The sequence below is a fragment of the Nelusetta ayraudi genome, unplaced genomic scaffold (assembly GCF_046127955.1).
Source record: "Nelusetta ayraudi isolate G7.1 ecotype Tasmania unplaced genomic scaffold, CSIRO-AGI_Nayr_v1 ptg000016l, whole genome shotgun sequence".
In the NCBI taxonomy this organism is placed as follows: Eukaryota; Metazoa; Chordata; class Actinopteri; order Tetraodontiformes; family Monacanthidae; genus Nelusetta; species Nelusetta ayraudi.
The window spans coordinates 7,430,836-7,457,500 of record NW_027466066.1 but is presented as its reverse complement, the minus strand read 5'-3'; the positions used below and the strand labels follow the sequence as shown (position 1 = coordinate 7,457,500).

At 45.5% G+C, this 26,665-nt stretch overlaps 2 protein-coding genes and 2 long non-coding RNA genes across 7 annotated transcripts in view; 2 read left to right on the top strand and 2 right to left on the bottom strand.

The window, feature by feature from the left end:
- Nucleotides 1-14,455, bottom strand: part of LOC142887010 (uncharacterized) — a 51,961-nt gene extending 37,506 nt beyond the window's left edge. Inside the window, exons 1-4 of one of the 2 annotated variants that reach the window (XR_012926482.1) lie at nucleotides 14,373-14,455; nucleotides 13,535-13,660; nucleotides 12,680-12,776; nucleotides 1,327-1,914 (exon numbers count right to left, since the gene is read on the bottom strand). This is a non-coding gene — a long non-coding RNA (uncharacterized LOC142887010). Of the gene's footprint in view, nucleotides 1-1,326; nucleotides 1,915-12,679; nucleotides 12,777-13,534; nucleotides 13,661-14,372 lie in introns of those variants that run through there. The other variant, XR_012926481.1, reaches the window with a different exon arrangement.
- On the top strand, nucleotides 2,263-8,370 carry LOC142886556 (fascin-2-like). Its single transcript, XM_076023566.1, has 5 exons — nucleotides 2,263-3,464; nucleotides 5,946-6,102; nucleotides 6,775-6,896; nucleotides 7,000-7,167; nucleotides 7,687-8,370. Exons 1-5 carry the CDS (start codon nucleotides 2,291-2,293, stop codon nucleotides 7,890-7,892), a joined length of 1,827 nt encoding a protein of 608 aa, XP_075879681.1. The 5' UTR covers nucleotides 2,263-2,290; the 3' UTR covers nucleotides 7,893-8,370.
- A 508-nt stretch (nucleotides 14,456-14,963) lies between the features above and the next one.
- Nucleotides 14,964-22,344, top strand: LOC142887006 (transmembrane protein 235-like). Of its 3 annotated transcripts, none has more exons than XM_076024319.1 (5): nucleotides 14,964-15,475; nucleotides 17,387-17,464; nucleotides 18,057-18,194; nucleotides 20,993-21,203; nucleotides 22,019-22,344. In XM_076024319.1, the coding sequence occupies exons 1-5, from the start codon at nucleotides 15,304-15,306 to the stop codon at nucleotides 22,023-22,025; spliced, it is 606 nt and encodes a 201-aa protein (XP_075880434.1). In that variant the 5' UTR covers nucleotides 14,964-15,303; the 3' UTR covers nucleotides 22,026-22,344. The 3 variants fall into 3 exon arrangements, with proteins under 3 accessions (XP_075880434.1, XP_075880433.1, XP_075880432.1); XM_076024318.1 differs by having other exon boundaries at nucleotides 20,993-21,262; XM_076024317.1 differs by having other exon boundaries at nucleotides 20,993-22,344.
- On the bottom strand, nucleotides 20,148-21,519 carry LOC142887007 (uncharacterized). The gene is made up of 3 exons (XR_012926479.1): nucleotides 21,379-21,519; nucleotides 21,074-21,268; nucleotides 20,148-20,559 (listed from the first exon to the last, which is right to left on the bottom strand). It is a non-coding gene; the product is annotated as an uncharacterized LOC142887007 (long non-coding RNA).
- Nucleotides 22,345-26,665: the final 4,321 nt, after the last annotated feature.

The following is a 26,665-nucleotide window of genomic DNA, read 5'->3' as shown; positions in this document are numbered from 1 at the left end:
AGTGCTTGGCAGGCTAATAGATGCAGTTGAAAGGTGCTGGAGGATGGCAACCCTGAAAAATGGTTTTATCTAAAAAGGTGCAGGACAGTTATAAATGAAATGATGGTGCACGCCACATTAATCCACATTTAACGCCCTGAGGGGGAGAACCTCAACCTCAACCCACCATTTGATCTGCGCCTGCATAGAACTTTAAAGGCATCCACATGACTGTCTATTCACTTTTAAGGAGTGACCTTTTTTTTTTTTGTTGTTGCTTTTTTTCCCCTCCAGTGATCGGTTCTAGAAGCCTCATCAGCAGGTTTTATTTACGGACTCCACTTGCCTTTAAGCAGGACGGGTAAAGAGTAGGAACTTTGTTTTTGAGGATGATTTCAGCGTTCATTCAGTGATTAGTCACATCACCATCCAGACATGACGTTTTTATGATGGAGCACAAATCCTTAAGATCCGCGTGATGTTTATTTCAATCAGTGCATTAGGGATTTTTATTTAGAAACAGATCAAAGGGAAATATTCTCCTGTGCACTCTTTCAGATTATCTGTGACCTTTAACCTTGACTAAACTCGTCACCTTTAGCTTTGAGGTAAAGCAGCTAAGCACCCAGCAACGACAGGGGAAGTTTTATTAGACTGTATTTTATTTTCATGTATTTCTTATTCACACAACAAGGGGGCCAGACGGTTGCGAGAAGCGACCATCTGGTTGCAATTCACAGTCAAGACCGCCATCTAGCGGACAATGACTGAGTTGCATCCTTCAAGTGCAAGGCAGCTGATGGATCATGTTTGACGATTGTGTGGCCTCGCAGAAAAGCTAAAGTCTTTCATTAAATAGAGTTAAACAACATTATACAGACTAAAGTAGTTTCAAACACGGACGGCCTCAGCCAGTCTGATCGCCTGCAATTTACATCCACTGTGAGTGACTTGAACACCGGCTGACAGCTTTAAGTACAGGCCTGGCCACCACGGACACAAAAAAAATCCAAACGCTTCTGTCGATTTACGGAGTGACGGGCCGACCGTTTCCGAGGCGGTGCGTCATCGTGGCGCAGGTTTGCCAGCCGCAAAAAACAGCCTCCTGATTTGGTTCTAATTACACAGCATTAACCCACTATGTGGTCTGAGATCGCTGCGCTAATCACTCTCACCAGTCGGGGCCTGATAAGCAAGAGCATTTCCGTCAGAGCCTGTCAACAGTTTCGGTCGGCGCTACACTTTGGCTTCAGGTATTTCGGCTCAATGTGTTTTGTTTTTTTTCTTCCCCCACAGTGACCCCCTCCCCTCTAATGCTCTTACAAAAGGGTTGATCTTGGCGTGCACTGTGACAAAGGTCATGTGACACCAAGTGGCATCCTCTCTCTCTCTCTCTCTCTCTCTCTCTTTCTGCAACGACCGAGGTGGAGTTTAGCCAGGTCGAAGGTGGAGGAGAGGCAAATGCTCGTGCATTCAAATGTGCGTTATACAAATGGACATTGGCAAATTTAAATACCTCCGACAACTTGAAGCAAACAAAGTGTCGGCATAGAGATTCTACCGGGCCCGGCGTGTGCAATTGGAGCGATAAAGAATCCTTTGTAGCCTGGGAAGCAGTCAACCATGTACATTAAAGCTGGTACAATGAAATATGCGCCGGTGCAATTTAAGCATTTACATTAAGCCCTTGGAATATGAAATGGCGCTTTTATAGGCCGACGGCTTTTTTTCTTTTCTGCCTTTTAAACTAATGCATTTTTTCACAGATTAGTTGTATGAAAGGAGTGGAAGGACAAAAGTAGCGGACGGTGGAGAGGGAAACAATAGCACCTTTATGCTGGACATTTTCCAAACCACGGAGGCACTGTGGCTTTCCAGCAGATCAAAGCCGGGATAATCCCGAGGCTGGACAGAGTGAGTGGCTGCAGTATGAACCTGAATATGAGAGTTGAAAAAAACAAAAGAAACAAAAGAAAACAAACGTCAGAGAGCCTGACGGACACACGGAGGATTGTGCCGGTGTGAACCATCGCACAGGTGGACCACAGGGGCGGAGGCGGAACAGAGGGCGAGGTGGGAACAGAGGGCGAGGTGGCAACAGAGGGCGAGGTGGGAACAAAACGCAGCGGGCGGCAGAGAGTGGAGTCGTCTCGGGAAGGACGAGGAGGAGAAACAGGAGGGGGAGGGGCAGGGGGAGGAGGTTCATGGTTGGTGCACTGGTGCGTGACGTCAGCGGCTTGCTGGATTGAGGTGTTGTGTCCGGCTGCTTTTAATCCCGACTCATTAAGGAACACAGAGCAAGCGTGTGCGTATGTGTGTGTGCACGTGTGTGCATGCGAGAGAGAGAGAGAGAGAGAGAGAGGGAGAGATAGATAGAGAGAGAGAGAGAGAGAGAGAGAGAGAGAAAGTGGCTGTGGAAAGGAAGACACACGTCAGCGGCCATCGCGGGAGACCCGTGAAGCTCGTTCACAACTTGAGCGACGGACCAAGAAGGGAAATTAAGTCATTTTTTCCCCGCTGTCCTGCTCTCCAGTCTAATGCCTGCTCTGCCTCGTTACCACCTCCGCTGCGCGTCCTAAGCCTCTTGAAAAGTTTTTCGCTCGCGAGCCGTTTGCCCCCCACTCCCCCATCCCAAACCCACCCACCCCCGCCCGGCTCAAGCATGGCGCCGAACGGAGTCAACCGGGCCCTGAAGCTGCAGTTTGGCCTCATCAACTACGAGAGCCGCTACCTGACGGCCGAGGCCTTCGGCTTCAAGGTGAACGCCTCGGGCGTCAGCCTGAAGAAGAAGCAGATCTGGACCTTGGAGCAGGACGACAAGGACGGCCAGGCGGTGTTCCTGCGCAGCCACCTGGGCCGCTACCTGGCCTCGGATAAGGACGGCAAGATCACGTGCGGCGCCGAGAAGCCCGACCGCGAGTGCCGCTTCCTCATCGTGCCCCAGTCAGACGGCCGCTGGGCGCTGCAGTCCGAGCCCTACCTGCGCTACTTCGGCGGCTCGGCCGACTACCTGTCGTGCTTCGCCCAGGCCATCGGTGAGCCCGAGCTGTGGGCCGTGCACCTGGCGCTGCACCCGCAGGCCAGCCTGCTGAGCGTGGCGCGCAAGCGCTACGCCCACCTGTCGGCCTCGGACGGCGAGATCTCCGTGGACAGCAACATCCCGTGGGGGGTGGACTCGCTGGTCACCCTGGTCTACCAGGAGGGCAAGTACAGCCTGAAGACCTGCGACAGCCGCTTCCTCAGCAACGATGGCAAGCTGGTGAAGGAGAACGGCAACGCCACCAGCTTCACGCTGGAGCTCAAGTCGGGCAAGCTGGCCTTCAAGGACTGCGACGGCAAGTACCTGACCCCCGTGGGGCCCACGGGGACGCTGCGCTCGGGCCGCTGCTCCAAGCCCGGGAAGGACGAGCTGTTCGACCTGGAGGAGAGCCACCCGCAGGTCGTTTTCCAAGCCGCCAACAAAAGATTTGTCTCGGTAAAGCAAGGTAACGAGCGGCCAACTTCTCACCTTGGGGAGATTTTGTAGAGTGGGTCATTTATAGAGATTAAGTGAATGGTAACAGGGAGATGTGTTGAAGTGATGCACAAAACTTTGCTTTTGCGTGGTAAAGATTGAGAGGATCGGGTGTTTTTGTTGAGGTCATAATTATTTTTAAACAAAACACAAAAACAGAGGCTCGTTTGAAGAGTTGCCATGGTGACTAATGAAGAAATGTTGTGTAAAATGCAAGCGGAGTTGTTCAAACAGCTCTCGGAGGGACAAGTTCACATTTGGCTGTGAAAGAAAGGCTAACCTCGTGGGTTCCTGTTTCAATTTTTGCAAAAATTACAGTCACTTCGTTCGCCATCATTTTTGCACTCACTGCGCAGCTGTTGGAGGCACCTGTGACCTTCACCTTAGTGAGTTTTTTGCACACCGTTTCTTTTTAGGTGCTGGAGAAGGGCCAAAGCCTGTTTCTAAATGCAAAGAGGCACAGCTAAAATAGAGAACGGTGGGGGAGAGGGAGAGCTCACAATGTCCCAATTAAAAGCCAGAACACGCTGCACAGCCGCTGCTGGGTCATTTCAGCTCGACGACCAAAATCGCAAACTTTGCGATCTCTCTCTCTCTTTTCTTTTTTCACCATTTAATGAGAGACGGCGCCGCGCTTCCCGTCTCCACGCATCATCAAGTCCATCTTCTGGATGTAATTGTCGTAATGGGCTTTGTCATGTCCACTGTGTGTCCGTAGGAGATTAGGCGGTGTGCTACTGACTCGAGGGCAAATCGGAGCCCTGCGGGTGTTGATTGCAATCAATGGACCTTAAGCCCCGCGCTCCGCATACTCTCTTCCCCCCCGGCTGTCATGTTCTGAATTTCCAACACTGCATGCCCGTGTGCTGGCAGGTTGTGTTCATGACCCGAAAACAGACGGATCAGGCGGACTTGTCATCCCGGCTCTGGCCTGTGTCATTGTCAAGGCAACGGCAGAGAGGAGCAGGGAGAGAGGAAAGAGGAAATGACTGCAGCATTTAGACGCTTAATAGTCAATTAAAGCAAACAGTTTACGGACGAGCTAAATGCAGTCTGCGATACTTCCATACACTCGCTTAATCTAACAAATGAGGTGCTTGGTATAGACTTGAATCGTTGCTTTTGCACGTGCATGGATACCACATGGCCAAAGTAGCCGATGGCACCAGCTCAATAAACTAAACCCGTCCTCATGGAAAGATAAAAAAGGGGGGAATAATGATTTTTTTTAATTTTTTGTAACTGTAATGCTGGGCCCTGTGGCAGCCCCACGTATCTAAAGAACAAGGCATTGAAAGCTGCTTAGTAGGGCCCCGCAGTGCAGATTTGCATTCCTCCACTCAGGGAATTACAGCTGAGCGAATGAAGGAGAGGAAGGAGGGTGGAGGGGTGACTGAGGTGGGATTAGGGTTGTAACAGGCTTAAGAGAAAGGTTGAAGGATATTTCTGTGGCGTCTAATTTGAAGCTCACCAGACACGGCGAAGTTATACGCGACCTGTGCATCCACGCATCGGCGAACGCTCGCACCGCACCAGACAGTGTTAATACACGTGGATTAGCACCGATGCCGGCGCGAAATAAATTTAAAAAAAAAAAAGGTGGGGGGTGGGGAAGCACAACGGTGGCGGAGAAACTGGCTAATTGCAAAGGTGCGTATTGTTCATTCAACAAAGCAAAAGGCACAAACAGACAAAGTAAACAGTTTTAAACAATGGCACGGCCAGTTTCTTTAAATTCAAAGTATTTCTCTTTGTCATCTTGCATTCTAAACAGCTACACGGACAAAACTTGTGTTTTTTAACAGTTTTGAGTGCACAACACCTGAAACAAACTGTTTGCCGGGTGTTTTTATTTTCACAACTTCTTTTATCTCGATCATTAAGAAAACAGGCGCACGCTTTGGGCTGCGAGGCTGTGCCCTCACTTTTACCACATGTTAATCATGATCCCATTAGCTTGACGCTGTCTTGCACTCCACTTTAACGCCCTTAAAGTTTGACAGGAGTATATCCCCCAGCGACTGTTCAGTATAAGCTGCCTGATCGCTTCAATTCTCGTATATTTAGACGTTAAAGCTGTGCACAATATGTGCAGGAAACACCATGCAATCGTAATTCCGGCGTTGTTTCAGTTGTGTGACACTTCCCGAGTTTGAACACTTTGTGGAGTCAGCATACTGTAGTCGCGCAATCGAGGATCTCAATTGTTAGTGTCAAAATTGTAATGATTATGATTAAAGAAATGTCTCTTTTCTCGCGCAACAGGCACGATCATCTTGCTTACTAATGGGTGGCTTTGTCGCAGCAACGAACATGATTGATATTCAGTGTTGGATTTCTGGTGCTGCTCCATAAAAACATCCTTTGTCAATGATAAGATAGAGGGCAAACGCAAAAACACACTGACAGAGGATGTTCTCTTTCTTTTTTTTGCTCAACCCGATGTTGCCAGGAGTGAGCATCTCAGCCAATCAGGACGTGGAGACGGACATGGAGACCTTTCAGATGGAGATCGATAAAGAGAGCAAGAAGTCCATGTTCAGGACCAACGGCGGATCCTACTGGACTCTCGTGACTCATGGAGAAATCCAGTCCACTGCCACGGAGGCGTAAGTGGCTTCTGAGTGGCAGAGTGCACACAGTGGATGATTTAAGGCGCAGATATGACTGTGACAGCAGCATTAAACACTTCACTCTTATATTTGTGAAGGAAAAGTGATTTACAATAAGTTCTTTTGCATAAGAGCCAGAGAATCAAAGATTGTCGAAGATAACTTTGCATTCCTGGGCTCGACAAGCTCAGTGGTCTAGTGGTAGAGTGTCCACTCTGAGACTGGTAGGTTGAGGGTTTAATCCCCGGCCGGGTCATACCAAAGACTGTAGAAATGGTACCCATTGTCTCCCTTCTTGACACTCAGTAGTCAAGGTTGGAATTGGGGGGTTAGATCACCCACTCATTCCTGGGTGCATCATCGCTGCTGCCCATTGCTTCCTCAGGGGATGATGGGTCAAATGCAGAGGACAAATTTTGCATCCTTCGGGATGTGACAATCACTGGAACTTTAAACTTTAAGATTATACTATATTCTACATCTTTACGAGTTGATGGAAAGATTACAACTGTACTTCTGTGAGACATTTCCAGAGCACAAGTGAGATTTGTTGCTACTTGAGCAGTAATCAATATCACCTCAAGCAAACGTTTAACTCCTGCCTCCCCTCGCATGGCTTCCAAACCGCCACCTGAACCTCTCTTCTCCTTCACGTCTCCCTTCCATCAGAGAGGCAAACACAAAGTTCGACATTGAGTGGCGAGGACAACGAGTGGCCCTCAAAGCCGGCAATGGCAAGTACGTGTGCACAAAGAAGAACGGGCAGCTCTCTGCGGTCAGCGACGCCGTGGGTAAGTTGCCTCCAATTCATAATCGAGTGTTTTCTACTGAAGCCACCTCCCATCTCCAGGCTCACATCAGTGGGGGTGACGTCTCGCTCTGTTTCTGTCGCAGGTGATGATGAGTTATTCCTGATGAAGCTCATCAACCGGCCCATGCTGATCCTGAGCGGCGAGAACGGCTTTGTGTGCCACCACAAGAGCTCCAACACCCTGGATGCCAATCGATCCGTCTACGACATTTTCCCCTTGATCTTCAATGACGGCGCCTACATCATTAAAAGTCAGTGCATTCGCGCCAGGGAAAAAAAACAGTACTTCTGTTTTCAGATATTTCTGTTCTTGTAGGAGCGGCAGTCGTGCATGGATAATTTCCCAAGCGACTCTAAAGATTAGCTCCCTGCTAAATATGATTGGCCGGGGGGAAGGTGTGGAGGGACTGTTGTCATTAACCTCAGATAGGCATCGGTGGTGCCCCTTGTGAAATCACAAAAGGCTGATTTCTGGAACTGTGTGTTTCAGCACACAGTCTCAGAGGGGAAGCAAGGTGTCCTCGCATACCATTTAGGCTGCGTTCGGTCTGCAGGTGCATCTGAAAATCAATCGGTGTGTTTGGAGCTGTTGGTTTCAATCCGTTTTGCAAAAATCGGATTTCATGCCATTTGTGACTGTTCAGACTACAAAAGAGCCATCCGGTTTCAATCTGGATGGGCTCAAAATCTAATTTCGGCTGGCAGTCAGAACGCGGCTTTAGTTACCAATGACGGAGACCGGAACCTAACCCAGTGACATCCTTCTGCAGGCACGAATGGAAAGTTCTGGTACGTGTCCAGCAGTGGCCTCGTGTGCTCCGACGGAGAGAAGCCGGAGGACTTTTTCCTTGAGTTTGTGGAACATGGACGCATCGCCATCAAGGGCTCCAACGGCAAGTACCTGCGAGGAGACCAGGGCGGAACCCTCATGGGTGACGGCACGACTACCGATGCATCCTCTCTCTGGGAGTATTGATTCCTCCCAGTCGGGGTTCCTCCAGGAAGGGGGAAAGATACAAGTTGGGGGTTTCAGCACCTGCTTCAATCTGCTGAAATGAAGCTGGACTGTGGGGTGGGATAAAATTTTCATGCCTGTTTTTATACTAGCTGCCAGGTGCACATTGACATGTTTTTGTTCTTTTTTTTAAGAAAAATGGGATGGATTGAACAATTTAATAGGAATAATGTATGTTTCTTGTAATGGTTGATAAATGTTTTGTAATAATAATGCCAACAGACACACGGATACAGAAAAAAACCCAAAAAAACAGAGACATGATGTCATTTCACAGTTACACACGCAGACAGTGTAGTTGCAGTAGGAAACAATGTTAGCTAGTGCTGATCACTGGTCACTTAGTGGGGTGCAAGTTAGAGACCGTGTGCAGTGTTTTGTTTTTTATATATAACACTGTGCTTATACGAATACTAAAGTGGATTCTGCTGTCAGTTTTTTCGTTAAATCTTGAAGCCAAAACTGACACACTGACGAAGGGAGCGAGGGAGGGAAGTCACTCCAGAGACAGGCTACCGCCAGTTCTGAGGAGGAGGAGGAGGTGGTAAAATATTCACACGCCGCACTTTCTCTCTCGTTGCCGATGTAGCGGTGAAGTCTCACCTCTTAACCTGCACAAAGTGCACCCACGCACGAAAAACTGTTTTCTTGTGGGAGAAATAGAAAACTTGATGACCTGACTGTGTTTGTGCAGCCTGCACAAATGGAATAGTTTGCTATTTGTGCAAAAAAAACAAAAACAAAAAAAACAAAACAAAACGATATGAAACTAATGTTTCATACTAGTTATAGTTATCATTTGCAGCTGGCCGACTGGTGCACTGACCAGACTAACTACTGCTGCACCACATACCAGTGCATCGTTCCAGGAGTAAAAACAAACGACAAACTCTTCCTTCAACCTTTTTTTTTTGTTGTTGTTGTTTTTAAACAGCCAGCACTGAAAACCGATACTGACGTAGTGATTTCAGTATCCTGACATGTCTCTAATTGAATAGTTAACAATGTCGCACCAAGCAACATCATCTGTAAGGCATTTACGGTCGGCGCAAACGCAGTTTCCATTTATCTCAACGGACCATTTACGGCCGCCATAAAAGCAGATATAAGGCGGCAGAGCGAGGCTGGAGCTAATCGACGGTGCTGTTTGAGTCATCGCTGCGAAGCTGGGGAACGGAGCATCCAGAGAAGCAGAGCACAGTAAAGCACCGCCGCAATCACCGGAACGCCGTTTCCGTCCCGAAAACCGCGCTGCGATACGTGCGAAAAGACGCAGAAAGTTTAGGCAGGCGTGAGGAAACGGAGCTGGAGAAATGTGTGTAAATATTATGAGGAACCCTTGAAGAGTCAGGGAGGGAGAGACAAGGCGAGGCACTGCGAGTGTTTTGATTTACTAAACATTTTTTTGTGACGCAGCAGGTGCGAACTCGGGAGAAGAGCTCGTCTCACTCAAGGTTTGCCTCGGAGCCTTAAAGCAAACTGCGTTCCGTCATGGCCCGATCTCACACTCAGCAGTCCCTTAAGGATAAAAGATGAGATGATTTTTAGAAGAACGTAGGTTTCATCCTGAGCATACTGGAATATTAAGCGGCTGATAAAAAAAAAAAAGAAAACAAAAAAATCCTACAGGCCGTATTCCATCTCGCTCAGGGAAATGAGTGTACTTTCCCTACAGTCTGATGGGGGGAGGCCATACATTTTACATGAGATGCTATATACACCATGTTGAGTGTTTGTTGGACAAACCTCCACTGTGCAGCCACAATGTACCTTTGCAAAAGGTTTGCAATTGGTTGAGCGCAAACTCTTGAGCCTCTACGCCAATGCTTTCAGCCTGTGTGCATGACGAAGCCAAAAGCATCTCACTGGAAATCTCTCCTCTATCTAGCTGACAAGATGACGCAGTGCACCTTTACGTGCATGTAAAGGTGCACATACGGAACCCAATTTATTGACGTTCAGAGGGCAGACCTGAATGTGATTTTATATATTTTCAAGAGTGACGTCGAAGGAAGAGATCTCTGCAGAAATTCAACTGTAGTTTGGTTTTCGTGGTCTGTGCAAACTAGCAGAACAATATTTGAAACTTGGATATCTATGCATCGTGTGTGGCTCATAGAGCCGCCGGTTATCACTTAGAATGTATTTAATGTTCATACTGTAGATGTTTTGCTATCTTTGTTTCCTGGTATGATTTTTCTTTTCTTTTTTTCCCCTGAAAACATCAATAAAAACCTGAACCTCAATGCCAGTCAGTGTTGTGGATAATGGAGAACACAGGACTCTAACCAGATGATAGTATTATTACCAGCGTGTATCCCCTCACACGTGGTATGACACGTTTGGGAGCGAAGGCTGTTAAAAATGAGCTTCCGGTCCCAGTCATCTAAATTAAAGTCAGGTTCCTCTGTTCACACGGTGCGAGCAGAGGCGCTGCGGCACTTCCTGTATTCATTATGAGCACAAAGACAATCAACTCAGCTGCTACTGAAGTCACTTTGTCCTTTGAGGAGTGATGCACCAGAAGGGACATAAGCCAACTGGGTGAAAGGGGTGTTGAAGCCAATAACGTAATAAATTTGCCCTCTTTAAAATGCAATATGGCAATAATGTAATAAAAGTCCTGAACTGACTTTTATTACATTACTTATGCTGTTCGCTTCCACAAGGGGTTATTTTGAATTTGAGAAATCCACCTTCTAACCAATTAGCAGCTAATTCACTTAAAACCACGTGTCGCGTGTTGGTAACGTTTTTCCAGTGTTGGAAAACTTAACAGATCACACGGTGTATAAGGCCAAGCAGTTGGATGGAGGGGAAAAACAGGAAAAACATTCACAAAAAAAATAATAACCGCCCAGTCGCATCAAAATAATGGCACTAAAACACTCATTAGTCACAGCTCAAATGTTCTCTTAATGCATTTGAATACAGTTTCATCTTAGCAAGCTTTCCTTATCGAACAGAAGCCAAATCAGAGGCCAGTGGAAGGACTCTTTCAGGAAGCGACACTAGGTGGCAGTATTCATCTGTTCCGGTTGGAGATGCTACCTCCTTAAGAATTTCCTCAAGAAATATAATGACACCATTTCTCAACAGTTGCAGAAAGTCCGCACGAGCCAGCAGTCTCTCAGTGGTCCAATGTTTTTGATTAATTAAGGGAAAAACACATTATGGCAATTTAATCGTCTCTGTTTACTCTTCGGAACATGCAACACTCTGTCACATGCGCCACTCCAAATCTTCCTCAGCCCCAAAATGTTTCCTCTCTGCCATTACAAAGCCTCTTGCTTCATACCATAATTACCAGCAACAAATGTTTTATTTGACAACAGCGGAGCTGTTAAAGTGTCGACTCACTGGCCCAGATAATTACTCCACTGTTGCCCACTGAAGTGGAGTTTTTTAATGGATTAATTCACCCTTATTAAGACACAGACTGGGCTTCTGGTAACATATTTTGAGCATGAAACGTCGTGCCACGAGTTGATTTTGCCTAATTTAACACGAAGAGAACCTCTCTGACCCGAGTTTCTTTTTCTTCTTGCGTTTGAAGTAGATGCCGACCAAATCTCTACTGGGAAAAAATGGCCAGAGGTCAGTGTTGTTGTTTTTTTTGCTTGTCCTGCTTTAGTATTCTGTGCGCCGCACTGCAACCCTGATTATTATCCTACAATCACAGTGGCTTGCAGAGCTAAATTTAAAAAAAAAAAAAAAAACAGAGGCTTGTGCAAGGGATGATGGAGATTTAAAAATGAGAAATTTCCCATCTAGTTCAGAGGAAATAACCCTTAAAATACAAACAACCGAGAGAGGTCCAACACTAATTAGTTTTGCGATTGGAGGGAAGAGCTTTCTCTTTGAAAGGTGGCTGTCTTTGCTTTTATGCAAATCAAGGATAACAATCAGATTCAGCATCATGTTGCAAACAGCATCACGCCCATGCATTTTTTTTTTTAAATCAATACTTAGGTACCTATAGACCACAGAACTATAATGCAAAGACAGAAAAAAATGTCATGTATTCCAGTTCAATTTACTGAATGGCGTACAATACAAAACTGTTTATTACAGGGGAAAGGTTACAACTTCTGCCTGAAGATTCTTATGAAACAGCCGGATAAGATTTCAGTTGCTGCAGTAAAACTGTGATGACAACTTTCTTTGCCATTTAACAGACCTTTGACCGCACAAAAACAAATGTCATCCCTGTCATCACTGAGCCATGAAAGCGGATATTTTTTGAAATACCACTGATAATATAACCATTAACCAAACGAAACCTTGCTTTCTGCAAAAAAGGAGAAATTCTAGTCCGCGCACAATGCAGCAATGCCTTCCCGGATTAGAGATGCATCCACTTTTAATTAGGAGCGGTGAAAGTGCAAGATTATCGCTTTAAGCCAGCGAGACCTTCTCATATCATGCACAGACACACTCAAAGAGAAATACTGAATCCCCTCAGCGAGCCGCTCATGATGCTCAGCTCATTCAACGTGTACATCGTGAAAGCATGAATGGCCCCAACCTGGCCAGAGAGGACAGCAGAGACAGACACAGACAAGCAGACAGACAGGCAAGCAGGCAGGCAGGCAGAGAGACAGGCAGGCCTGCTGAAAAAGAGTTAGCTTTGAAAGAAGAAAGGGTGCAGGTAGACAGCCATTGATTCACTGCGTTCAAAGAGCAAAACCAAGCCGGCTGTGTTATCTGAAACAGGTAGGGCATAACTTGTAAAATTATTCTCCTACCCTGCGCCGTCAGATGTTCAGTGGCTTCTGCACGCTGCCGAAATATCTTCCCGCAATTATCCATGGTTCAGTCTCAATGGGGCTTCAAAGAGTGTCCCTGCAAAGAGAGAGTTGCCAGTGAACTACAAAATGCCTCCCGAACACAATTTGCTTGTAAATGTAATGTGTCACATTAGCAAAGCTTCACTGGTTCACTGTCGTCTGTGGGGGACAAAAATGTCCGCCTGGCTGCTTCTTACAAAATAATGAAATTGAGACCAAACTGAAATATGGCGAAGATTAAAGTATAGCATGTGCATATATGAAGATTGAGGCTAGGTAGTACTGAGCACAGGTGAAACACAGGCTAACAAACCTTGCAAAGGAACATGAAAAAATGTGAGTCTTTATTACTTATGTGCTGGGCAGGTAACAGGGGAAGTGGAGTCTATCAACTGAGCTACAAACACATCAAAGCTTTTACTGCTCCATCCTAGATGACATTATGGTAATTCTGATTAAGGAGTTGCCAAATTAACAGGTGCAAGACACATCTGTGAAACAGACACAAGATTGTCTGTGACGTGTCGATAATTTTGCCTCATTAGTCTCTGTGTGATACAGATGCCAAGAATCAAATGGAAAAACCTCTCAAAATCTGCATTAATACAAGGAGATGCAAAATGCTTTCCAATTTGTTAACGTCTCAGTTTGCAGGACACCACTGTCACTTGTACATTTACACAGGTAAATAATTTAAACCAGCGAATGAACTAGCTGGATCTTCAAAATTTAACAGACTCAGCCCCCTGAGCCAGTTTACAGACTTGACTAGACTTTTTTTTCTTACATACTAAGAGGCTGTAAAACACTCACACTGCCGGACGAAGTGGCGTTTGAGATAGTGCATGGACTGTCTGCTGCAGACGATTTGGTAAATTTGTTTCCCAGCGAGACACCAACCAGCACACGACGGAACCAGAGAACTGTTTCCCAGACGCTCTGGAGACATTGTAAAAGGAGACCTGATAAATTAAATCTGAAGAACATTAGCAGTGTTACAGATATACATACATAGGTAAATAAGTGAGACATAGATATATGTATATACAGGGGTGAGGCGCTTTATTGCCAAACTGCATCTTAAACAACTCTACAAAACTGAGACAAAACCACCTTGCCTTGCAGTTAACAGACTTCCAGGCCATGAAATATGCACCCACCCATCTTTTGTAATAGCCGACATGGTGCCATGCAGGTCCACTGCAAACTGCATTTGGGTAGATTTATTTTACACAGAGACGCCCAAAATCTAGAACAGCTTTACAACACCGTGGAGAAATGGTCCAATCAGTCAAGACCCGAGTCGTGTGTGCAGAATAATTGCTTTTTCATGCACAGCCCTTGTAAGGCTATGGCTGTCTCTCCTTGGGCACCTGTAGCTCAACAGCCGGCACTTTTGCAGGCTGCTGTATGGTAAAAATGTTGTTATTATCATACAGCAGTATGGTAAAAATGTTGTTGACAATGGCTGCGCACAGCAAAATCACCCCAAACTAGCTTAACAGACCCATACGTGTCCATTTAATGGTTGATAGGTCATTTAATGGGTAAATGCTGCTAATTAGACAAGTGAAGAGACGTTTGAAAAAAAGCATTTTAAGGTAACCGCAAAGTATACAAGTTGTAACTGACCAAATAGTTAAATTCCTACCTCAGATGTTCTGAGGTTAAACTGGGTAGTTAGCGGTGAAGATCAACAGGTGGACATTTCTCGCGACGCAAAGTCAACTTCCGGTGTTCTTCTTCTTTGTTTTTTGTTTTGTTTGTTTTTTTTCCACAAACGCAGCCGAATGGGGGAAGTTGCTCTATCTCGGGGGCACTTGCAGTATTGCTGAGTCCTAAAAAAGAAAAAGAAAAAATAGCCAACGTGTCGTGCATTTTTTATTATTATTATATAGATGTCACTATGGGAGCATTTCGACTTGCTTTTAAAGTTATGGGTCTGAACCAGGCACACTCAAATCAATAATCTCTTAGGCCAGCAATAAATACAAAAAAAAAAGGTCTAGAAGAATGTATTTGGCTCCATATTTATGCCGGTGTAACAAGTAGTCATCGATTTGTATCTACTAGTCAAATCAGCATATAAATAAACGGTTGTGAACATTTTGCTCAGAAAAATAAACATTGAGCAACTCAACTGTCTATATCCGCTCTGACTCTTATTTTGAAAACACACGGCGGAAATGCAACTATTACTTCTTTCTGTCTTTACGAAGATCTTTATTTGACTCCAGGAGCGCTGGAGTCTGCCAGCAACAATGATGTGCGCAGCAGCTAGACGCGCCTCACTTCTCCGCTTCCTCCTTTCGAACACATCTCTGACACTTGAGGAATCCGCCTTGTGACACCATCTTATTAACATAGTTGTCCATTGAGTTTTCATTTCAGTAAACGTGAGACGAGGCACTTTGCAGCGTATGGATCCATCTGGAGAGGATTTACGCATCGTTCGCACGGGGATCCAGCGCAAACTGTCCTCGACTGTAGAGGGCAATATTTCTAACTAAGCCAAGGCAAGGGGGACATTAAAAATTGAAAATTGAACCCCTCCAAGAGGGAGCCGGGTCTGCGGTTCTGCAATGAGGCACGGAGTGGTGGTCCTCGGCGCTGGATTTACCGGTTTGCTCAGTTTCACCCTCCTCGCCTTGGCCATCGGGACGGACTACTGGTACATCATCGATGTGGACAAACACAACCACACGGGTCCAGACGACCTGAGCTCACACTCTGGACTGTGGAGGATAGTGGAAGGTAATGGCAGGCAACGCGACTTCTCCCGCATGACACACCTATGTCACCATATATTGCCTCCAGTATGCAGTGTGTGAGCGCTCACATTTTGGATGCATGCTGTGCCAATTGTCGCTCCCTCCATTAACTTTTGCGCTGCTTCTCATCGCCTGTCTTTCCCACGCAAATCAACGGTTTTGTGCCATTCCTGATTGTGTGTTTTTTTTTGCATTTGTTTGTTTGTTTGTTTGTTTGTTGAATTGAAGATAGTAAGGTTGGTTGTGGCTGGAGCACAGAGGCAACCAGCCGCGATCACCTGCTGTGGTGACAAAATGAGGGATGGAAAAGAGCCCTGTACCCAGGCTCTGCATGCTGCAGAGATCAAGTGTGTCTATGTGTGCGCGTGCGTGTGTATGTGCATGTGTGTGGCTTCACAGTGCCTACCAGGTATGTAATCAGCCAGAGAGAGGTGGAAAGCAGCCCTGCCATACAAGCCTCTGATTGCTATTTTTTTCTCATCGCTCCTCTGTGGCCAACAGGTGCAGTTTTTCTGGTCGCTGAATCAGAAAATGTAGCTCTTTGTGAAGCCAACATGACGTGTCTTCTGTGGCCGGCGGTAGCTGGGGTTAGGTCACTTTTCCTGGATAAGATTTCGCTTTTGATTTGCCCGATGTCACACACTCATCATCTCTTGACTGTCAGGTGTTCCCAGTCCGAGCCGGTGGCCACCTGCTACCCAGGCAGCCCACATTTAACCCAGGTGGGGCCTACGTGGAGGCGCTGGCACGGATCTGCTTCTTCTTGGCTGCCTTCACAGCTTGGGGAAGTTCCCCAGGGGTGCCTAATTAGTTGCTGGTGGCGACTAGAGTTCACCCATGCCAATACACCCGCCGGCCACATCACCGGAACCACTCAGGGCTGAAATTAATGTCACTGCGCCGATACAGTGCGAGTCATGAGAAGCCCCGGAGCCGCGACGTCGGGGGTTTGTATGAGATGAAGGAGAAAAGCATCTGTCACACAGATTGCAGGCACCAAGATGTGGCACAGCCACCCCGGAGAGACATCATTGTTCTGTTATCTTATAGGGCAGGACAATGTGGGATGTTTCACTTCAATAACTGCAGCAGACGTGGAATCGTCCCACGTCTCAAATTTGATCAAGCTGCATAGAATGTGCACTGAAAGGCATGATGTGGGAGATTAACCTTCCCCACAACTTGTAATGTTGAGGAAAATCCAAATCTTGATCATCAACAGGGTTTGTCTGTACTGTCGGCATGTCCGGCCCCATTTTGCTGCATCCACTTGTGGTTTTAAAGGTCTCATCTTGTAACCAGTTCATTCAATTCATTACACATTTCTGTTGAGCTTCCTTGTACAGTTTAAAAAACAATAATAAATAAAAAAAAATCTGCAGCTCACTGGAAAAAACAAAACATTTAGCCTCCAGTTTGCAAAGATTGATTTTTTTTTTAATGGCTCTTTCACAAGTTTAGGGAGGGATCGAAACCAAGTTGGCTGAGGCCAATCAACACCTGACTGAAGGTGCTACCACGAACCTGGGATGGAGAGCTTAGTGAGGGCACCGCAGGAAAGAGGTAGCAGTGCCCTCTGTGACATCACAGAGGGATGACTTTCACAAATGTTGTTTTTCAGCGCTCTCTGTCTAGAAAAAAAAAAACAGTAAGTAAATTCTTCAACACTTCTAGGTCCTTTGATGTTTGAGCTCCTCGCAGAAGTTCCCACGGGAGACAGAATGACACAGATTCTCTGAGCCACGTGTGATGTTTTCACAGCACCAGTGGATAGAAACTGATCCTTTAGCCATTTCTTTTTTTGCTGTTTCTTTTTAAACAAAAAAATTGGCAAAGTCCTTCAGCTCTTTCCGCATGTCCTGTCATGTGTGACCTTTTCTCTTGACATTTTCAGGCTCAAACAGTGGCTCAGTCATCCCCACCTTCACTGCGAACATGTCCAGCCTCTCAGAGGCCGAGAGGAACCTTCTCGGTGAGTGTTTGCCCCTGCATGTCGACGGTGCTAATAAAGTAGCAGCGAGGCGGTGGGTTAACAAATAGAAGAAGTAATAAGATTAGCAAACAACTGTCTCTCTGAGTGATTCGATGCAGTGTGAAAATTGCAATAGAAGCTACTTGCAGAGCGCCTTGCCAGTCGTTTGCACCTCCACCAACACAGTAAAGAACCGTCAGACCTCAGCTAATGAGCACTGAGAAGGAAAACTGTGTGTGTGTGTGTGTGTGTGTGTGTGTGTGTGTGTGTGTGTGTGTGTGTGTGGTGCAGAGATGGGAAGTAAAAAAAGTACAAATACTATCTTACTATGAAGTACACTTTTCAGGTATCTGTACTTTACTTAAGTATTTTTTTCTGACAAGTTTTTACTTTTACTCCTTAGATTTGTACGCAGATGTCTGTACTTGGTACATCGCACTGTAGAAAAACCCACCCATTACCTTTGTGTTTAAAAGTGTTTAATGTAAATTCTGCTTTATTTTTAGTTGTTGTTTTTTTTTTTACACAAGTATTTGTACTTTTACTTAAGTAAAGAATGTGAATACTTCTGCCACCTCTGGTGTGTCGGTAGGTTTGCACAAGGTGGTGGTCATCATGTTGCCTCTCAGCCTGGTCCTCCTGGTGCTGGGCTGGATCTGCGGACTTGTCAGCTCGCTGACCAGCAGCCCCAGATTGCTGACTGGATCGGCTACATATTTTCTCCTCTGCAGTGAGTATTCTCCAATGATTTTGTTTTTCTCTTCTTTCTTTTTTTTTTTTACAGTCTCTGCAACAACAGGTCAAGTTGAAGGACATTTTTGATGTGCGTAGGCAGCCACTCACAGACAGACAAAGCGCCTTTGTGCGTTCACATAATACAAGAAATTATTTATTCGGTTTCTGTGTTAGTCATGGCATGTAATGCCCTTTGTTACTACTGCAATTTTGGTTACACAACTTCCAAACCCTATGTAATTTTCAGCTGTTTAAGACAAAATAACAGTGTCTCTGGTTCAGTGAACCCATGTTTCTCCATTGCTCAAATGTGCACCATCAGCTACAGTTCAGTTTGTGAAGCCCACAGAGGCAACGTCATGTTTTAAATTGATCAAATGTGTTATTTCATTGGAGCTTCTTTGACAGGTACGGAGCTACGTCACCTGAACAAACTGAATGTGACCACACGGTCTGGGTTTTAATCAAAATTCACCACACAGCTGAATTGAAGTGGAACAAGTGTGCATGATACACAAAACTTTGGTTTATTACCAGCAGACCAGCAGAAAAATATGTGACGCACACGTGCGCTTGGGTCTGATGTGAGCTCTGATTGAGTGCGAGTGAGTTCTCAAAGGACTCAGAATAATCGCTAGCCAATTCCACGATGAGAGTGACGAGGAGTTTTGACAGTGAACAACTTTCCACAATTAAGAGAGCAGAGTGTGGAGTAATCATGATGAAGTGGCACTAGATTGCAGAGGGGCTTGTCCTTGATTGAAAGAGATTTTAAACTCTGGATCAATAGCGAGTTCTTGCAACATGTTGCAAGTTTTCGAGAGCATCAAATATGCATGGTTATCCAAGAGTGGAGTGATGTCATTCAAACGCTCTTTCTGTCCTTTACGCAAATATGCAGAGGGGAAAAAACAGAAATATCTTCTCCTGAAAGCTGAGAACAACAATGGGGTACATTTTCAAGGTCTACTCTGGGTCCATTAACTCACTGGCCCATTATACTGCTGGAAGGGTGGACATGCTGTGAGTCAGAGAAGCTGTTTTCTGCTTCCCTGTTGCCTTGGTCTCGAACTACTCCTTCCACCCTTTTTCTTTACACTCTCCATGTGGTGCTCATTGTATATTTTTCACATGTTGCACCATCCTTTGTAAACCCCAGAGCTGGTTGTGATGTCATGAAAATCCCAGTAAATCAGCAGGTTGTCAAACACTTAGACCAGCTGGTGGGAGACAACAGAGCTCCTCATATCCTTTGGGCGCTCAAATCACCACGGTAAGGTGGCGCTTCCAGGAGGGAAACAATAAACTCATCTTGAGAATTACATTTTTTTTGCAGCTAAATGAAATTGGCATTTACCTAAGAAACTAATAAAGGGAACATTGTTTTTTTTCACATTTTTTTTTTTTATCACTATTGTTTTTGGTGTCATTAGCTTCCCCCTTAGCACAGTTCATAAGGTCTTTATTGGGCTGGGTATAATTTGAAGATGTGAACAAAGAAATAATCAACTTGAGCTCTAATATGAATCAGGTTAGATGAAGATGTGTCTGTGTTTAATACTGCACACCCACGCTACAGAGAGTAAACAGCAGAATCTTTTGGTTTGCACTGAGTCTCTGGTTTGAGTGAAGGTTTGACGTCATCCTGGAAAATGAATTCCAGTTCAGTCGAATGCAATTTCCACCTTTGATACAGTAAATGTCTGTCAATTCAGTACAAGAAGAAATAGCTTTGCATTTACAGGTGGCCATTACATGTAGATTGGCAGACCTTTTTTTTTTTTTCTGGTGGAGGGAGGTGAAACAATTGTGGATAATTTTGCTTTTTTTACACCATTGTGAAAACTTAAGTTGCTTTCTGATTTGACTTGAATGGTTTGCACCATTATGAACAATTTCTAAGGGCCATTTATGTTGGACATTTGGAAGAAAAAAAATTAGACTGATGTGAAATGTCAAGTTGAAAAAAAAACTTGCCACTCTAGTGTCAAAACAGGATTGCTTTAGAAAATGTGCAAATTGTACAGACTGCAAGTCCATAGGGTGGCATTGGAGTGCAGGAAGGAACAGCTTAGCAAATGCAGCGCACCTATAAAGGTCCTCTCAAGGAGACAAGAGTCAAAGACTTCAGTCTTCTGCTGAATTCCAGTTGGGAGAACGTCAAAGTTTTCCTAAATGTAACCTTTTACCCCACTCCATTCATTTAGCAGCTTAATTTAGGAAGAGGAGAAAAAAACGTGGAAAAAAGGAGCCATTGGAGGAGCTCACAGCTGGTGAATAAGCCACAGACACCAGCAGCTGCAGTCAAAATTGTGGATGCTGTGGCGGCAGCGTCTCACGTTAATAAGGGGTTTTCAGGGCTGCAGATGAGAGAAATGATGGCACTTTTTAAGCCCACACCTGTGGAACAAAGTCACGCGTTTGAAATTATTGATTCCCAGTAATACATTTCAGAGTTACAGGATCTCATCAGCTGGAAATTGTACCAATAAATTCAGAGACGCCGGCGGAGTGTGTCCGAAACACTGGCATTATGAGAGGACTCATAAAACCGAATCAAGAATCCCATTCAGTTAAAAAAAAAAAGAAAAAAATCTTTAAAAGCATGTTAATACCTTTCTTATTGGCCTTACCAAGAACAATGAATGCCCCACAGTGACATTTATCTTCTTCTCATTCGTGTATTATTACCTTAATAATCTCATCGTGATACCCGATCAAGTTTTTTCCTAACAATTTTGTTTGTTTGCTCGCTGATCTTCCTTCCCATTCTTGTTTCATTTCATTCCAAAGGTCTAATCACTTTAACCGGGATCAGCATCTACATTAAGTACTCCAACCAGGCCATGGAGGACTTCCAGCGGATGGTCTCACCGGAGAGCCTGGCCTGCGTGGACGTGTCGTTCGGCTGGTCCTTCGTCCTGGCCTGGCTCTCCTACTGCCTGGAGGTGGCCACCGGCCTGCAGCTCCTGCTGGCGGCCAGGATCGCTCAGATGAAGGGAAAGTACGAGTCTGGCGTCGCCATTGCCATGTTGTAGGATAGTGATCTTTTCCTATAGCCACGTGAGTCTTGAGTAACTGAAGTATAGAAAGACATAAGTAAAGTTTAGTAATGTAATATTCTGGATAGTACAAGCACACACATGCATATATATGAAGCCAAATGTATAGAAACTCACATGGCTTTGTTGTCGACTGCTGTCCCGTGTCATGAGTCCAGCGCTGCTCCATTATTTTCCCTCCATTGTCCTGTGCCGCAGTATTATTGGAAATGTGTCCACACAAAGCAACAAAAAACAGGCCACCCATTCAAAGGGTGCTATCCATCATCTCACACCTCCCATCTTCCCAAGATATCTTGACACGTCTCCGCCAATTGCACTTGCAACCCATCGACTTTTCTATGTTATTTGCGCCTCAAGAGTGTGTTCACGGTGTTCAGATTCCATCTGGAAATTCAATGTCTTGCAATGATGAAGGCAAGCAAAAAAAAAAAGCGGAGATGGAGGGGGGTGAAAAATGATTTTCTTTTTAATTGTGCTCCATGTTGAGCTTTATGACACGAAAGGGACTTTCTGACCGCGAGGCGCTATCTGCTTTGGTAGTTTTGGTGTTCATTTTATTCAGGTGATAATAATGACTCTGGGGTAGACAACGCCACCAAGCAATCGGTGCAACAGCAGTTTAGCACTTGCAATGTTGTTGATCCGAAAGCTGCAACAGAAAGCTGCTTTTGAAGTGTAAGAAAAGAAAAAGAAAATATGATAAAGGAGGCTGTTGATTTGCTGTGACTTTTGAGCAAAATGTCTCACTGTTTAGTTTGTAGCTGTGTCTGCTGGAAACCGACAGCGCTGGTGGACCCATCGTGGCTGCACAGATCACGGCAGCAGGGCCGAGGAAGTGCTCTCTGGGGGATCTTCACTTGGCTGCTTCCAAGGACTGTAGAATTTGTGCTCGTGTTGCTGATTTAGTCGCAGTAGGACGTGTTTGGGTGTTTGTGACATTCGGCATCAGAACCAAACCTCAAGGTGGAGGTTATATTGAATATTGTATAAATGCCTTGATGTGAAATATGCTGTCGATCCATCTTTTCTCCCACTGTCACCACAAATTGTGGATATTTTATGAATAAAATGTGGCACCATGCATCCAGCGGGGGGCTCGATTCTGTGCGCTCGCGGCGACAAACAAAACTGTTTCACACGTCAGCGAGTAACATCGTCTCAACACCATCATTAGGCCTGTTTGCTCATTCGTGCACATCACTTGTTTTGCAGCCTGTAAGGTGGAACTCTGTGACCTCCTTTATTTCTTGGGCACGTATCCTCATAGATGACCGGAAGCTGCAAAAACTGCAACATTTTTTATAGCGTTTAATAGAACTATATGTGCACGTTTGACCTGTTGCTAATAAAGAATAATGCAGGAGAGTAGAGACATAATCTATTTAAGATGGTTGTAGAGCAGCAGAGTGAAAGACACTGACAGGCAGTGAAAAGTGGTTCTGACCTCTCTTGAAAGTTGGGTGTGGGTGAAGTAAAATCGAGGCGTGTGCGAGTGGCCAGTAGCTTCCATTAGCGCGAGCGGGAAAAGCTCGAGGTCAAAGCTCAGCAGCGAATTCCCTTTTCTGCCTCCGCTTGCGGAGGAGAACGAAGAGAACACGTCAAAGAAACTGTCAATTACACGCAAATAATGGAATCAGATGAGCCATCAGTGGATGTGGCCCGGCTTTGAATCAACTTATAGGGAACATTTAGCCGACAGTCAGATAGTCTTTGAGGGAGGAAAATGTTTTCAATTGATCCTGAAGAAGAAGAAGACAAAGAAGAGGGAGGTTGACAGAATGTGGAAAAACGTGGAATGTGGACAGTTTGCTGAAACAACCACTGTTTGCAACCAGTGCAACCGATAAAAGGCCCCCTCCCAAAAAGATTGTTGTTTTGTCCACATTTTGTCCTAAATGCATTGGTGTGCGCCGCACTGCGGGATAATCAACGTGATCCCGGTGAAAGTCTTGCGAAGATGTGCTGACTGTGCTGGCCTGAATGTAAATTGGCCGTGTGATTTAAAAGGCGACCGACCGCCTGTGAATATAAAAGAAAATCCAAATCATGCACAGCGTGTCCACTCAGCTGTTTGTTCGGCTGCTTCCTGCCCAGCAATCCCCCTCGGAGAGGGAGGGGGAGAGAGAGAGAGAGAGAGAGAGGGAGAGAGAGCTGTTTGAAGGAAGAAAAAAAGAGCCGCAACTGAGCTGCAGCCGTTATGGGACGAGGCTGAAACGCTGTTAAACTGTTACGGAGCCTAATAACTCAATCTGACGCGGCAGAGGAAGTTGGTGCTCAGCCATCACTCTTTCGGTTTTCGCGTCTTCGTCCTTGTCTGTGCGCAGCGGCAATCTTTGACAAACTCCAGGCTTTCAGCGTTTTCGACTGAAGAATCACCAGCCGATTTCACCATCACTTTCCTCGTCGAGACGTTCCCTTCATAAAAGCAAACAAATCAGCCTCCGGATGGCTTTCATGTTGTGGCCTAATCACTGACAAGAAGATGAAGATTAACACCGGTCGTCGCCATCAGTTTGTTTCTTCATAACCTTCACCGCGACGATAACGATGAAAGCTTAAGCTGTCGAGTGGGAAAAGCTCGTCAGCGGTTTGAAGGACGATAAGTTTTATTGTTTTGTCGCGCAGAGCTCAAAAGGGTCTTTGGCCTTGGAGAGGCATGTTGCCATGCTGATGGAGGAGAGCTACGAAAGAAAAAAAAGGGATCAAAATGCAAAAAAAAAAAATAGTCCCTTTATACATTTCCGTCACGGCGCAATGTTTGCGCAGCATTGTTGAAAGTCACACACCTCCGGCTTTGCAAAGGCAGCCGGCCGGCTCAGCCTGGAATTACACCGGATCCCATCTCCAGCCATGCGGTGTGGCGCCCGGCGGCTTCAGACGGGGGATCGGCGAGGTTCCGGGGTAAATAAAGAATTCACTTTGGCTGTGGGGATACATTCAACACAGCAGAAGCACATACCACATTCCTGTTGTTATTTTGTTATTATGGTCATGTTGTTATTCCAAAACCAGGGGAGAGGAACAAGGACTCAGCTGTTTATTTTCATACTTCTACTTAAGGGTCCTTTATTTATAATTGAATACTTTCATTGTAATTAATTTATCATTTTTTTTGTAGCTTTTGATCTCGTCCCAACTCCTCAGGAGTGTAGATGCCATGCAAAACACATTTGGTGTAATTCATCAGTGAGACTTAACGTACGCACTCTTGCAGGCTCACCTTTAAAAAGCTCCCGGTTGAAACGTTTCACACATTCGTTAGCGGGTGACGGGAAACTTTCCCCCCAAGTGAAAGCAGAACGTGGAGCAACACCGACACCAGACAAAAAAGGAGTGGGAAAGTGTTACCGCCACACCGGCAACTTCTAACAGTCTCATGTGTGATCACCCTTCACGCTTTCAGGGACTTATTAGTGGAAAAACATCCCTGGTTTACCGCCATTAATTGTCAGGCGAAGAAAATGCACGGTTGAGGATGTGGGGATGTGGAGAGAACAATAGGTCAATCTTGAGGAGGGATGTGAAAGAGCACTACATTAGCGGCTGTCCAGTCTCCAGGCGAGGTATTACAGAGGTATAATCAGTGTTCGGTTTTATCCCCGTTTTTACCCACCAACGCCTGTAAGTGGTGGCAGGGTCGCAGAAGTCAAGCCACCTCCCCTCCCCCAACCTCCACCATCCTTCGTCTTCCTATTCTCACCCTCTGCTCTTTGTGTCGTCCACTTAGCCGTCAGACCTCCTTCTGTCTTTTTTCTTTTTTAAACTGCCACCAGCCGAAGGTCGCAGCGCCGAGCCGATGTTTCAGGATTGAGTGGTCTCATAAAGCGAGAAGGGACTAAATCCCCGCCGGAGCGTGAATGAGATGTGTTTTCTCCAGCCCGCGTAAACCCACTCGGAAAGTTAATTAGACCCGTCCGTCGCTCGGCGCGTGCCAGCAGAGCCGACCTCGTCAGGACAGATTGAACATGACCGCAGAGCTCCTGCCATTGTGTTATGATCCTGTCCAGGTGAGTGGTGAAGGATGAGGGCATCAATCGAGAAAAACTCATACAAGCACGAGCAGAAAACAATAGCGACAAAAGACCCACGAGGATGATTTCACAACTGGGAAAACACGATTATTGAAGAGGTCGCGCGATAGATGAAGGACTGAGGCAATGATTCATTTCCTGACTAAAATCCAAGTCGCACAACAGGATGAAATAGAGGAGCTGGATACGGTTCCAGTCTCTCTATGTTCAGGCAGCTTTGATCCGTTGAGTGTTGAGTTCGGATTCATGTAAGTAATTTGTAAGACGGCAGGGTTTCATTCAATGTAGCTGAATATAGAAACATGTATTAGCCATATGACACACTCCCGACGGTGAACATGTCTTGGATTTAAAAATAGGGAAGGGACTGAGCGTGCTCGTACATCAGAACCTGTTTCCCAAACGGCTTTTGTAGCGTAAGACCTAATGAGCAAGTGCCATTGTGAAGGTGTAATAATACTTCATAAAAAATAATGTCAGAGAAAGAGTATTTTGGCAGTTTTAAAAAGAAGCGCTGCCACTGGAAATCAGTCAAAAGAAATTGCAGACAGAAATGGAGGCGGAGGGACGGACTGAAAATGAACAATTGGATGTGTGATATTTTCCCCCTTTATAAATTCTTCTTGTTGCTGTGCGGTACTCTTTGTGTGCCCTTGGAAACAGTGCATGAACGAAGAGCAACAATGGATTCCTTCCTCCTTGTCTCCTATTTCCGATTGGCGCTCCCGCCTCTGCCGGTTCTACAGTGTGAAGAGGACGCGTTCTTATCTCTGGCTGCGCGTGCAGCTTCCAACGAGGCACCGTCCAGCGACCAAAGCGGAAGTAATAAGGTTAAATGAAGCCAAGAAATGATGCAAAGAGGGCATAAACTAAGCTGCCACAGCGCGGCGTGTCAGCGCAATAACAAAGACTTGCTAACTCGATAAACCGCGGCACCCGCTGCCCCTGATTTGATTTGAGACACCATCTGAATCCATACAGAGAAAACCTCTTTCTAAAACCTCAGGTAAGACAAAACGTCTCCAGGCCCGCCAAAACACAGAAGACCTGTTAAAGACCCAATGTGCGATCTGTGGGTATGCATCTTTTTTTAGTTATAAGTTTAAAGTCACTAAAAAATAAACAAGAAATAGCATAATAATAACAATAATACTATTGTTATTATATTTTAGTTTGTAGTTTGTAGTAATATGCCACCAGCAACGACTCCATTAAAGGTCCAATGTGATGCCATGAAGTTGATTAAACGCAAACAAACACAAACAACTAAAAACATGCATGCCTTTGCTAAAATCACCAAAACTTAGATTTTTCACTTTGGTTGTTAGGAGACTGAAGTAAAGTGCATGGACACGCGATACGATTCATTT